We start from the raw sequence: 13,775 nt of genomic DNA, 5'->3' as shown, positions 1-13,775 counted from the left end.
CGTAATATTCTCAGAGTACAAGTATCCTGAAAAACCCTCACAATGAACACAAACCCCTTTACTAAAAAAGGTGTTTTAAATTTTAAACAACTATTTACAGTCCATTAAAGGTTGTTTATCCACCTGGGAAAATTTAAAACACATTAGTAAGGTCCAAAATGCATTTCAGTGAATTGCATTCAAAGTCCCGTTCAGTTCGAAGCAGCGTTATATTCGGTCTAATACGCCATTAAAACATTATAAAATTTTATTTATGTACAGAAACAAATAATAATAAGTCCAACATATTCTTAGAATTGTTTATTTTATCTTAACATCATTATTTTATCATTTTATTTACGATTATAAGTACAAAAAGAAGACAACATCGACACATTTAGTGCAATCAAGTACATCCTTTACAATATTTGTTTATTGTTTTTATTTCAAACATTGGTCAGAGCTGTGATTATCGTGCCCCGCTGTTGAAGGGTTTGTATTGTCTCGTCTATTCTGGCTTCAGAGTCCACGTTACCTGAGGAAAATAAACTTGTATCATTTTGGTTGCAAATCCTTACAAAAACTTGGATGTCGGTGAGTGATTGACAGAAATTAAAACATTTATACACAACTGACACCTGTTGACTAAATTAGAAACCTTGTATCAAATTTATACATAACTCCCAACTGTTGGCTAAATTAGAAACCTTGTATCAAATTTATACATAACTCCCAACTGTTGGCTAAATTAGAAACATTGTATCGAATTTATACATAACTCCTAACTGTTGACTAAATTAGAAACCTTGTATCAAATTTATACATAACTCCCAACTGTTGACTAAAGTAGAAACCTTGTGTCAATTTTATACATAACTCCCAACAATTTATTGGCTAAATTAGAAAAATTGTAACAAATTTATACATCTCATGTCCTTGAACAACTTTTTTCTGCCATTTATATGAAACTGAAATATTGAGGTTCAAAGTGTGAAACGCAAATAAAATAAAATTTATGAAAAGGTATATTGTGTTTAGAACAAGGCTGATACCTGGAAAGCCACGTTATAGAACCAGGGGGCCTAATCTGTATCTTTAGGGTTAACAAACCGGTAAGTTTGTGGTTTAACCTTTCCTTGCCGGTGTTGTTGGACCCCTGGGGGTCCATATAGACCACTTTGGGACTGCACTCTGCACTAGGCAATCTGGTTTACTGTCAAAATAGCAAAGTGAAATACGGGAGAAAGCACAATGGGCATATGAATTAAAATTGGTTTAGAGATTGAGTGGTATAGAATCGAAACATTACTTGAAATGGCTTTAGCCGTGTTTGGTAAATCTCCCTCTTCCACATCTTCACTTCCTCACTCCCTTCAATCTCACAACATACCCTAACTGGGGATACCGTAGTCCTACTGGCTCCAGATAATCGGGAGCAGTTGAGAATCTTGTGCTGAATTCACATTTGAGAATACAGACAGAATGGAGAGATGCACAGTAATAATATTATAAGTATGAGTTCTAGTTACCATCAGCTTCTGCTAACAAGAAGAATTTGGAAGAAACATTGTCCAACTTCTGCGGTTTTTGTAATGAAGTCTGTTCGCATTGTTCATCGGCAAAGTCTGGAAACGGAATAACATATCTAATTACCAGCATTCCCCATATTCTAGATTATTCAAAATTAAATGAAATATTCACTCTTAGGACGGGTTGTTTCGGAGAATTTGAACAATTCTTCAAATTTCAAAGTTAATTTGAAAGTTCTGTGAAAGTTCTTTGATGATTTCAGTTCTCTCAAGCAACTAGCCTATAATGGTATAATAATAAAACTTGAATAGGACTTTCACAGAACCCGAAAATGAATGTTAAAATTTGATGAATTATTCAAATTCTCCGAAACAACTCGTCCTTAGAACCTGGTGGTTTGAACACTTTTTTTTAAATGCAATAGTTTTACCAATGAAATATCGATTCTATGACTAGATGCATGTGGGTGATCTTTTCTAATGACGGACAGTGGCATAGTCGTTTTATATCTGGATGACTACAAAAGTTATAGATTATATACTAGTTGTAACCCGCCATGTGTTGCTGTGGCTCAGTCTGTCTGTGCAGATAGAGAAACAATAGCGCTTATTGCTTTTTCAAAAAAGCATGTTTTTCCAACAGATGGTGGTGGTTTTTTTTTTTTTTTTTTAATTCATGTTTTTACCTGTGAACAAACGAACATTTACATTTTTATTTATATTTTATTGCACTGCTGAAAACCAGTATGTGTTTTTTTTTTAATTATTATATGGCATGGAAGCAAGCTGGCTGTCACCAAGCTGCAACCAGACTTCACAGACTATTAAAATGGGGGAGTCAGTGAAAGTTATGCATTTGGTGTATAGGTACAAACAAAGGGAGGGCGCCGCTGTGCGTAAATGCGATTTGCAGTACTTTGTATAAGTGACAAGAATTGTTTTGCGGTTTCATACTAAAAATGGTTCATGGCCCATCTTCATCATGCCATTTCCCCACAGGACTGCCTCACAACTCTGTCTTCGCACACACTCCTTGCTTTATTCATATTTATACATACTCTTCTGTTATTCTGACTCTTGTATTTGATTCATGTCTTCCTTGGGCATCCACATCTTGTAGCAGTTCCTTATTGCCTGCTACCTGTCAACATTATTTCTGCAACATGCAAACACTGAACTCCGGGAAGAAGATTCGAGACGGCGACTCGACCGGGTCCGGTCTACAAAGGCAGTACCAAATCGGCAGCCGCCGGGGATAGACACCATCTCAGGAAGACACGAGCGGACGCTCCAAACGACATTAGACGAGCATTTCGTGACTACGATCTACTGGTGAAGAATGACGCAGCAGTTTATAATCGTTTCAGCTGGTCATTACTAGTCACATCTAAATTTAACATCATGAAAAGTGATGTTTGGCGCCCTCTTCTCTCTATAACAGGTTAGAATAATATGTCACACATTTTGTCACCTTTTTAGTCACACCATTTAACATTGCTACCTATTTTTAATTAACGTCCGATGTGCAAGATCTTCGATCCGACGCACACGCCCTGGGATAGTTTTAATTATATTCATCTCTAGTTTTTGCTCTGGCTTTTGTACGCTGTAGAAATAAATACAATGTTGTAATTCATATCTCTTTTATTACTACACTTGCATCATCCCAATGTTGGTTCCCGCACACAACATTCCAAAGGCAGCCCTCGTGGTTTTAGCCGGTTTCATATAATATTGGTTGCAGACTAAAACGACTATCAAATGTTGCAATCGAGGGATTAATTCCCGTTATAATCTCTCTTGTTTATACTATCTATGATCTGGATCAAGAAGAAAGAGCAATGCTGCCTTTCAATTAACAAACAGTGCCTCTAGCGGTTGATGAAGAGCAATAATAATTATTACCTTTGTGTACCAATTCCAAAATCGTCACAAAGTCCTCATCCTTATTTAAATGCCTCTGGAGATGTCTGACGTACAGGCTGACCCCCGTCAGATGGTCTTCAGCGCCCAACCTCTGAGTGGTCTGATTTCCCAACTCCTCGCTGCTGCCGTAGCTATCCCCGTTGGGGCAGCGCACTTCACAGCAGTCGTGCTGGGACTGAGAGATGGTGGATTCGCAGCAGATCTTCTCAAAGGAAGGCATGAACGGTGAGGTGGCGTAGCCGATGATCAAATTCTGATTGTGCAGGACTTCTTCCAACGGCGGCACATTGCAGAATATTTCAGGGTTATGTTTCCTGTAATATAAAAAATATACATAGTAACAATTTTTTAGACAGTGGCGGTTTTTCACAGGGCGAAAATTTAGAGGATCCCCACCAGTATTCCCGAAACCTATTCAAAGAAAAAACATATTCGAAGCTTTGTTTTCATTAAAATAAATGAATTCTGTAAGATTCAATATTCCAATCAGGCAAGAGAGATTTTACCTCACAATATATGTGGGCTTGGCCAACATCCTCATATCTCTCGCCATACATGTTAATACATATTGCTAATGCGTATTGAATATTATAAAAACGCCAATGTATGTAATTAATTTACAGGTACTCACATATTCTGAAGCCATATTGTTTATTTAATTATTTACACATATAACTAATTAATGGTTTTTTTTCTTTTGAAAGATCTTTTCCTCCTAAAAGTTTTAAATCACTAATTCCAACCTCAGTCCATTGTTTATAAGTATATTTAAAAAGTATAAAATAAAAGCAAAAGTCCCTATACATACATTTTATTGCACCCGCAAAACCACTGACAAAAATTATAACTTATCGTTTTTAACCTCTTTATTTTTCTCTCTTGCAACATAATCTAATTGTCACTTCATTTGTATATGTTTTTCATGATTCAATAAATTTTTTCGATTTATTTCAACGCGATATCCACAGAATTTGACATTTCAAATTATTCCATGCAAATTACATCAACAATGACATAATTTCGCAAACTAATATTCAAGTTCAAGATGGCTATCGTTTATCACACAAAAAACTTTCGACTGAAATTTTTTCACTTCTCCCTCTAATACCTTAATAATCCTAGGTCGTAGATATCTCTATCTCATCGCGTTCATGTCCGAAAACACCTTAAAAATAAAATTTGTATGATACTAAGCATACGTCAGACATGATAGTGTACCTCCTTTGTCTCTATAGCAAAAAGAAAGAAAGGAGATTGGTTTGGGACAAAATTTAAAGTGACCCATGCTAGGACATCCAATAGCTTCTCATTTGGACGCTAGATGGCACTGAAACGAATCGAAAAAACGTACAAATCTGAATGAATAAAAACTAAATTAATAATCAGGTAGTTTGTTAAATCTTTTTTTATATAACTTCTATTGCAGTATATTTTTGGGAGGCCATTGCCCAAATGACCTTCTAAGAAGAGCCGCCACTGGTATTATCCATCCTTCTTGTTTACATGCTCAAACCATCTAAGCATCCTTTTCATAATCTATAATTGTCGATTACATCAGCCTTGCGTGCTTTCTGGATCTCCACACTTAACACGATCAAAGGTGATTTTCAGCACACATACGCCTTAGGAATCTCATTTCTACAGCATTCAGTACACTACATAAAGAATGAAAGGATTTGAAACCTGTCAGGCGGTTTTCTGCACATGTCTAGCAGGAGTATGAAGAGCGCCGGTTCGCTGTGGAAGGCGTGCTTGATGATGTAGTTCTCGGACACACCGTTCCGAACCGTGTACTTCTCGGAAGGACACTCTGCTCCAAGCATGTATTTCGCTCCGCACAGCTCGAAACCGTGCCCGGCAAAGTATATTAGAACTGAGAAACGAAATATTATTTATTATTATATGAAAATATGATATGCTAAATAATAAAGATAAATTAATCATATAAGATGGAGAAAGAAATGAAAAAGTAAAACAATTATGTATTATTATACAGAGCTAATATTCTTCTCAAACACTCGAGCGATAGCATGATTAAAAAATGAAATGCTTTGAGCAATAGAGATTCCTGGTTTTGGATTTGACCGCATTCAGTCCAAAAATCAGAACTCTGAATATTAATATGGAAACATATAAATTGCTTAGTTTGGTTTAAAGTCAACAAATCAATCAATTAATAAATCCACCACTATATATATCACGTTTATCCCATGTTTTTAGTTTTATAAAAAATAATCCATTCAAATCAATCACCGAAATTTGGGTACCTATCGCTCAAGGGCATTAGCGGTGCTACCCTAATTTGGGTAGCCATCGCTCGAGTGGTTAAAATATACAAGTCTGTTTATATCCCTTTCAGCAGACTTAATACGACCGTGCATTCAAGGCAAACATTTGCAACGGAGTACCACAGTCCTGGAGCTCACGATAGTGAAGTTATGTTTTCTAAAAGAAGAGGGAGGTGGTGATTTATTTTTTAAATTTATATAAGGCCTAAATACAAGATTGAAAAAAAATAAAACATGTCGGTACTGAAAGGGCTAAAGATGTCTATTTCGTCACATTCAATAGCATTGTACATTTGACACATTCGAAACAGTGGATTAAAGGAGGAAATATTATTAATAACTCAGGATGAAATGTAAGACAATTGAGGATGCAATAAAAACTAAAATGCGCACAAGCTTTTTTTTCTCACATTGCCTTTTAGGTGCCTCCAATCCCTTTTTTATCTGCTGTGTAAATATTACTTCTGTATGATTTACACAGATGGAGCCACATGCAAAAATATGAACACTAGTTAAAATTGAATATTACGCATTTAAAAAAATTTTGAGTGCGTTTTACTTGAAACCACAATTGAGCTCTTATGTGGAAAAACAGCGTTATCGAAATAACGTTGTTTTTGTTGCATATTATGCGCCACATATCCAACTACATTCAAAAAAAAATCAAAGTTTTAAAACCTCAACAACAGACATATACCACTGCCGACTTTTCTCTAGGCCTTTTTAAGATATACAATTCCGTGGTACATTATTTTGATGAATCTCCTGAGGTTTAGCCAGCGTTAGCAATGTAGCGCCCAAAATTATATTTTTACGACTTGATTCTAAAACATTGACTTTTCTCTACTTTCTATAAATATAATATGCATGTATCATATATGCAGAGATGTGCAAAATGGGTACCCAAAACCATTTGAAATGCAAAATGGAAATGGGTCGAAACTTTTCCATTTGAAAATGTAAAATGGTTTTTAGAAAAGCATTTCAAATGCAAAATGCAAAATACCTATTTTCAAAATGCATTGAAAATGCAAAATGGTTTCTCAAGTCAAACAATCAAAATAAATAGAATTTTTAAACAATTTTGTCATTTGATAATGGACATCAATGTAGAACAAACATATTACATGATGGTAAATCCAAAAACACCACGACTACAGATTATGAAACCACAAAAAATTTGCGCGGGACTAATGTTGCCAACGTAAAAACAAAGAAACTGCTATCTAACATTTAATATTACAGCGTCATGGCCCCATGTTCAGTATTTGAATCAGTATTTTTTGTAATGGTATCACTCAATTGCCAGGGCTCCTACCAGGGAGCAACTTGACAAATGTAAATTATCTCTCATTGAGAGGTTGAGGACCGACTGATATTTGGGGCTTATGAAAAAAAGATGAGTGGAGAAAGTAGGAAGAATGTTGCAAAAAAGCATTTAAAATGGAAAATGCATTGAGAAAAGCATTTAAAATGCAAAATGGAAAATACCCATTTTGCATTTCCATTTGAAATGGATTTATTTGAAATAAAGCACATCTCTGCATATATGTAAACCTTCCGGAAGAACATATTGTAATATTGTACTCAAAACTTATTTATGAACTGATTGAAATACGTAAAATGTGTTGTCTATTAATTTTAATATCTTATTACGTATGAATTTATGACTTTCAATGTGTACATGCTCACTACAGTCAAACGAAATGTTTTAACAGCCTATACCATGAGCACACTTTTTCACGTAATGCTTTTTTCCACATAAGGGCTCAATTTTCATCATAAGTTGTTATTGCATCCTGTTCCTAAATTATAAGAGATAAATATATTAAACACTTACTATAAGCCTGACGAGGTATCACGGCACATAAACTCTCGATAGATTCCCTTAACTGGTTGCTATTTACATTTTCTAAAATGATCACAATAAAGCCCATGTTCTTCAAAATGTCACCTAACACCTTGCAGTCTGTAACCGGAGTGACAAGTCTCGACCAATTGTCGTACACGGCATTCCCAATCAGAATGGCCACCTTCACGGAGGGGTTAAACTGTACCATGGCGCTAGGAGGGGGTGCGTCATTCTGCCAGGACACCTGACACTCGTCTAGTAGTTTATAGAATTTTCCAACAGAATACCCTCTTCGGTCCAAAGCGTTTATCACAAATTTAGCTGCATTTATCTCGGGTACATTTCTGAAACAAAACATAGAGTAAATAGACAGGTGGCAGTGGCGTGTATTGCTCTATAACAAAATTGAAACTTACACGCGATGAATGTCTTTACGTAATTGTCAAATTTCAAAAGAATCTTTACAAATCCAGACAAGCGATTAAGTAGATATAATAATATTTTACATTGGTTAACTTTTGCAGGCCATTTTTAAAAGTGGAACCATTAACTATGTTAGTCAAGTTCATCATTAAAAACAATATTAGTGACTCTCAAACGAAAATTTGAAACAGAAAAAGATTTACAATAAAAACACATAAATTTGTTTTTGACCACTATAGTTTTATTTTCACTCTGACGGTTTCGGAAGAACCCTTCCTTCGTCAGGAGAATATTAAAAACTGATCTACTACACAAAATATTGACATATATACACAAAAATGTTAAGTGTTTGAGGGAGGGGTGGACAAAGTGGAAGGGGTAATTACGGGAATTCCAGGAAGAACAGAGCGGTTAACTGGAAATATGTCTAGAATAGGACTATAAGACAGATTAATTTGGTTATTTATTATACTGGAGTTATTATTGAGGGATTTTCTGATTTCAAGTGCTTCTAAATTATCTAATTTTTTGCCTTTATTACTACGGTGAAGAATTTTAACCCCTGTATCTTTACTAAAAGTATGATCGGTGGAAATGAGATGATTGGCAAACTCTGAAAAATTATTGTTATTTAAACATCTTAAATGTTCCGTGATTCTAATATTTATATTTCTAGTTGTCTTACCTATGTAGAACGATGGACAATCATTGCAACATAGTTGGTAAATGCCTGAGTGGCTAAATTTGTGATCTTTATCTTTAGTATTTTTAGTAATTTTCCCAAGTTGTTATCAGTATAGAACGCGGGTTTAATGTGGGTAGGCAAATTTTTTGTACTAAGTGAAGAAAAATTGGATATGTATAAGATTTTACGCCATTGAAAGGGATTTATGACACACTTAATTGATAAAATCCTGAATAAGAAACTTAAACTCATTTCGACGAATACATTTTTATTTGGTACACCTGAAACTAATAATAAAATCATAAAGGATCCTGGAGCCCTCATGAATCGAGTTACCAGATAAGACAGAACTCTGAAGACCATATCAAATCAAAATTCTGTCTGCAATCTTTGGCATATTAACACACTTTGATCGGGTTATTTTTTCGCCGGCAGACCGCTGAAAACGGGCGAAAATAAAGGTCCCGCGCGAATTTCTTTAATTTGTTTTAAATCGCTATATCTTCGAAAATAATGGAAATATTTTAATAAAATTTTCTACATACTAACTCAGCATACCCAAGCTATAAAATTTCTAGCCGAAAACCAAGTATTATTTCTAATGCAACTTAATAAATCGAAAACAAAGTCATTGTTGGGTCATTAGGGTTCAATTTTTTAAGTATAAACTAGGTTTCAATTTTATAAAATTACAAATTATTATATTTTCACCAAGCCCAAATCATTATAAAAACAATTGCCACATCTCTAGTATCGTCAGAGTAACACATTATTACCCATTCAAATACCAAGTGTGCAATTGCCCCCTCGCAAGGTACAGCGGACCAAAACCATCGGAATGTGCTAATAATATTGGTTATTTTTTTAAATGAAATTTAAAATAATCACTTAGCGTAGAATGCTTCTCGTATTGCTCACGTAATATTCTTTATTGTTTTTCACCATACACTATTAGGTTTAAGTTTCTAATCACCTTTATATAATCAGTTATAGTTCACGTCTAAAAATTGTTCATCTAATATTTCATTGTTCTTCCTCCATATCACTTTCTTCAGAATCACTGAACTGTAATGGCATCACTGACATTTTTCTCCTACAAGGAATTTCTTCACTTCCACTAGATTCTTCACTTTCACTATGGAATTCAGGCAAATAATTACTAGAACAGGCAGATAAATTATCTGCGACGATGTTGTCATCACTTTCGTAATTTTCAGAATCCATTTAGAAAGTTTTGAAAAAGCAAATATAAATATTATCTCTTCGGAACACAACCGTAGGACAATTTGCTTTTTAAAAACTGGCATGCACTTGTAAATATTTATTATGGTCCGCCTAACTGTGTTTTCCGATACCTGCTTTGTTATATGGGCTCGACACTCTTTGCTCGCTCGCACCTAGGAGTTGAGTGGGTGCGGAACAGAGATAGAGCGATTTGTTTCGGGTTTCCTGGTCATAAAAACCCTCATTCCAGGAATTGAATTATTAGAATAACAGAATATGTTATCTAAATTACTTATTTCGTTGATCTTCAAACGCAAGTTTCAGATGTTAAATAATATAGGTTATTTTAGTTGAAATATCGATGTACACAAAAGACTCCAAGATAAATACAAAAAAAAGACTTGCATTGCAATTTGATAATTATGTACATATAGTAGGGACCTTTGCAAAGAGATTGGTATATAATATTCATATAAAAACATTGGATAATTTCGTCTTTTCTGCCATTGAAATGAGGCGGGCGCAGAAGGTACAAATACCCTTCCCGACGTTAAGCATCAATCGACCAAACGGGTAGAACTACCCTTCCCGATTAAAGTGTGTTAAGAAACCGTATTCTGACTAACTAACAAACCATAACTCTTTTTCTCTATAGGGTTAGGCAGAGAGGATGTACCGCCACACAGCTCTGCCTTGGCACACTCCTTATTCTCACACATGCTCTTATATTATTCTAACTCTCGACATGACCCAACTCAAATATTTGATAATTATTTTAGTGTTAGGGAGTGTTTGTAGTTTGTTAATTGATAAATGTATTTAGTATGTCTTGTTAGTGTTCAATGAGAGAAGATTTGTATCAAACTATTGTTTCAATGTGTTCATGCTATTATTTGCTTGTTCGTTTACTACATTCCAGTCATACACATAGTCTTCCTCGTGCATCTCCGACTTCTTAAACCCTTCACTTTTGCGATATCTTACACTTCTTTTTAAGTTTACATTTAATCAGTTTGTACATAAGTATTTTATAGCCAAAATAAAACCAATTATGGATTTCCTCCTTGTAACTTTACCTCTACTGAGACAGCATAATGTGGAATAAGTAAATTAAATTTGTAAGAAATTTATACAAAACAAAAGATTATATAAAACGAAAAATTTACAAAACAATACATTTATAGCCATGGAGAGAGGGTGTAGATATAAATCAAATCATAATAGAGATATAAACAATATAGACATAAACATTATTCACAAACCATCAGAGATATATTCTATATTTTTATGGACCTCTTGTATTTGGTAAGTTCGCAACTGAAAATATCAACCTTGGATAATACGCTATTGTAATTATTGCATAGTCTGTTCAGGCAAGAATTCTGCTTAGAGTTCGTTTTGCATTGATCAACCCTGAATAGGACACAAGAGCGTGTTGAACGCGCAGGTACATTGAATGGAATCTTGTTTAGCAACTCTGGGCATTGAATATTATTGTTAACTACTTTATACGGGAATAGTGCATCCGTTTTTCGTTTGTCAAACCAACTATGCGTCCGTTAACTACACTTTCTGCAGCTTTGCATGCTTTTCGAATATCCATGTTTGTAACACGGTCAAACAAATTAACAATATTATCTATAATTAAAAATCTGAAAATTTAAATTAAATTTATTCCATACCCTCATAACAAATTAAGTAAACTTTGAGCTTTGCCCTTAAACAGAAATTAGAACCAGGAAAAGTTAACAGGAATGTTTTTTAAGAGTTACTTGCAAGGTATATTAATTTATCCAACCAATTTACAGTGATGCATGCACCAAAATCTCAAAAGAACAACTTACCTAAGATTTTTAATTTCCGCAACCCTGAGCGCCCAACCATCTGTACGCTGTAGCAAATCACTGTAAACTTGGTAAGGCAAATTTTGAAGCAACGACATTTTTTAGTTTACGGATTAACCACCGGGGGTGTTTTTCTTTGTGTTTCTGTTTGCCCGCAATTTCAATCAAATAATAACACACAAATTATAAAGAAAAATGAAAGTTAGCGATGCTACTCCTATCGCTGTGACAGCTGTCACTTGGGGTCATTTTTCTCCTATCCTCTTCATCGGTGTGTATATATTTCCATAGAAAAACTGTCAATGCATTTTTGCACTATAAAGCGATATAACCTTAGCTATAGCTCTTATGCCCCGTTCCTACAGATAATTTTAGTTGAACGACAAAAATTGGATTAGATTGTTACAACTCTACTTAAGGGAAGTTAACAATTAATATTATTCATGTAAAAGATAAGGAGGAACGAGTACAAAAAAAAGAAGTTACTTAAGTTCAAACACGATTAAACTTTATTTTAAAAAAATGTATAAAGAAGGGTTAGTCTTAATCTAGCTTAATGATAGTTTTAAATTGTAATTCTTAAAATTAATTGTCCTTTTTCTTAATCCTAAATTATTGTTCATTCAATGTCTTAAAAGTTGGGTCACGTTACGAGATAAATATGGAAAAATTGTTCAGGCACTTCCCTTTACGATGATTCTGGAACCGCGTACTCCACGTTCGCACTTATCACTGATACACAAAAAAAAGCGGCAACTTGGGCTGGTTCCGAAGGGCGGAATCAGTTCAGCTTGGGTGGGCCAAGGCTCCGAAGGGCGGAGTCGGCAGACAGCGACTTCTGAGAGGGAAGCTTCCTGGGCGGAAGTCTGGCGACCACTCTGGCTTCCTGGGCGGAAGTTCGCGGGGTTACGGGAAGAGCCTCGGTGACCGCTCCAAGGGGGAGGGCAAGAGGTTTCTCGGCGGACGCGAGATGGTGACTCCTGAGAGGCGAGAGCGTGACTGTCGAGAGCTAAATCTGTCTTCAGCTGTTGAGGCGAGATGAGAACTGCCGAGAGGGCAGCTTCTTCGGCGACCGCCCCCAAGGGGCGGGCGAGATGATCACTCTCTGACTGGGTACTGTTGACTGTGTGACTCGGGACTGTCTTCAGCTGCGCAATCCAGCGACCGTAGCGCGCCTTGTCGTGGGGTGCTGGAACTAAAGTGGTTCCGCTTTACACCACTTCGGTACGTTGGTTGAGTCCGTGGCGCTGGCATCGACATTCTCACCGTAGTCGTTATTATTATTTTAAAAGATGCTAAAATGACATTTGTACAAAGCTTTCAAACAATTACAATATAGCCAAGCCTTGGGCGAAGGTTTTTATTGCCGGGTCGATGGCTTAACGATACACCCATTTCAGAATTACTACTTGATGAGGGTCTAGAACTAAATCTGCCGACTAATGGGTGTATTTCCAAGTTGGCTTTCTATTTTTTTATTGAGGGACCGGTGAAACTATTGACAAAATATTTAGGTCTAATAAAATCTGAACTGCCGCTTCCATCTGCGTGTAAAATCACAGAGACAGATGCGGGAGCACGTGTTCGCTTTGGTCTTTCTGTGAATTCAAGTCATGTATATACCTAGGGACATATCAAGATATATTCAGACGTTTCAATTTAACTCGAACCGATTTTGCTAATCAAGATAGCGTCAAGTGAATTTATCGCTGCGTGCGTCCCTATGATTTCGAACCTTTTACGCAATTTATGCTTTTACGGAACGAACTTTAGAATATGAAAAAGCGCAAAAAACTATGTATGTGGACCAGATAATGGATTATAAGGAGAAACGATTTGGGTGCTTCTAACACTATATTGAGAGATGGCGTTAGAAGATACTGAAGGCTATCGCAGTCATTTGCGAATTTCGGAAAAACAATTTGATCTACTGCTGTCCAAAATTTAAAAAAATCCAAAAACAGGACACAGTTATGCGCGCATATGTTACAAATTACGCTAAGATACGTGGGAACGTGGGATTCT

The 13,775-nt window shown here is 35.7% G+C and overlaps 1 protein-coding gene across 1 annotated transcript; it reads right to left on the bottom strand.

Annotated features, from left to right (window-relative positions):
* Positions 1–278: 278 nt before the first annotated feature.
* LOC149412098 (uncharacterized) lies at positions 279–12,008 on the bottom strand. The gene is made up of 6 exons (XM_089646380.1): positions 11,751–12,008; positions 7,563–7,918; positions 5,118–5,307; positions 3,414–3,748; positions 1,509–1,604; positions 279–514 (listed from the first exon to the last, which is right to left on the bottom strand). The coding sequence occupies exons 1-6, from the start codon at positions 11,846–11,848 to the stop codon at positions 426–428; spliced, it is 1,164 nt and encodes a 387-aa protein (XP_089502506.1). The 5' UTR covers positions 11,849–12,008; the 3' UTR covers positions 279–425.
* Positions 12,009–13,775: the final 1,767 nt, after the last annotated feature.

Source organism: Hesperophylax consimilis, chromosome 24 (assembly GCF_061612785.1).
Source record: "Hesperophylax consimilis isolate HC1 chromosome 24, BYU_Hcon_1.0, whole genome shotgun sequence".
Taxonomy (NCBI): domain Eukaryota; kingdom Metazoa; phylum Arthropoda; class Insecta; order Trichoptera; family Limnephilidae; genus Hesperophylax; species Hesperophylax consimilis.
This window is presented reverse-complemented; position numbering and strand designations above follow the sequence as displayed.

Coding starts and splice junctions, on each gene's coding strand:
- LOC149412098 (XM_089646380.1), bottom strand. CDS start 11,848: ATGTCGTTGCTTCAAAATTTGCCTTACCAAGTTTACAGTGATTTGCTA. Junction 7,919..11,750: donor GCGGAAATTAAAAATCTTAG/GTAAGTTGTTCT, acceptor GTTTTGTTTCAG/AAATGTACCCGAGATAAATG. Junction 1,605..3,413: donor TTTGGAATTGGTACACAAAG/GTAATAATTATT, acceptor TTCCGTTTCCAG/ACTTTGCCGATGAACAATGC.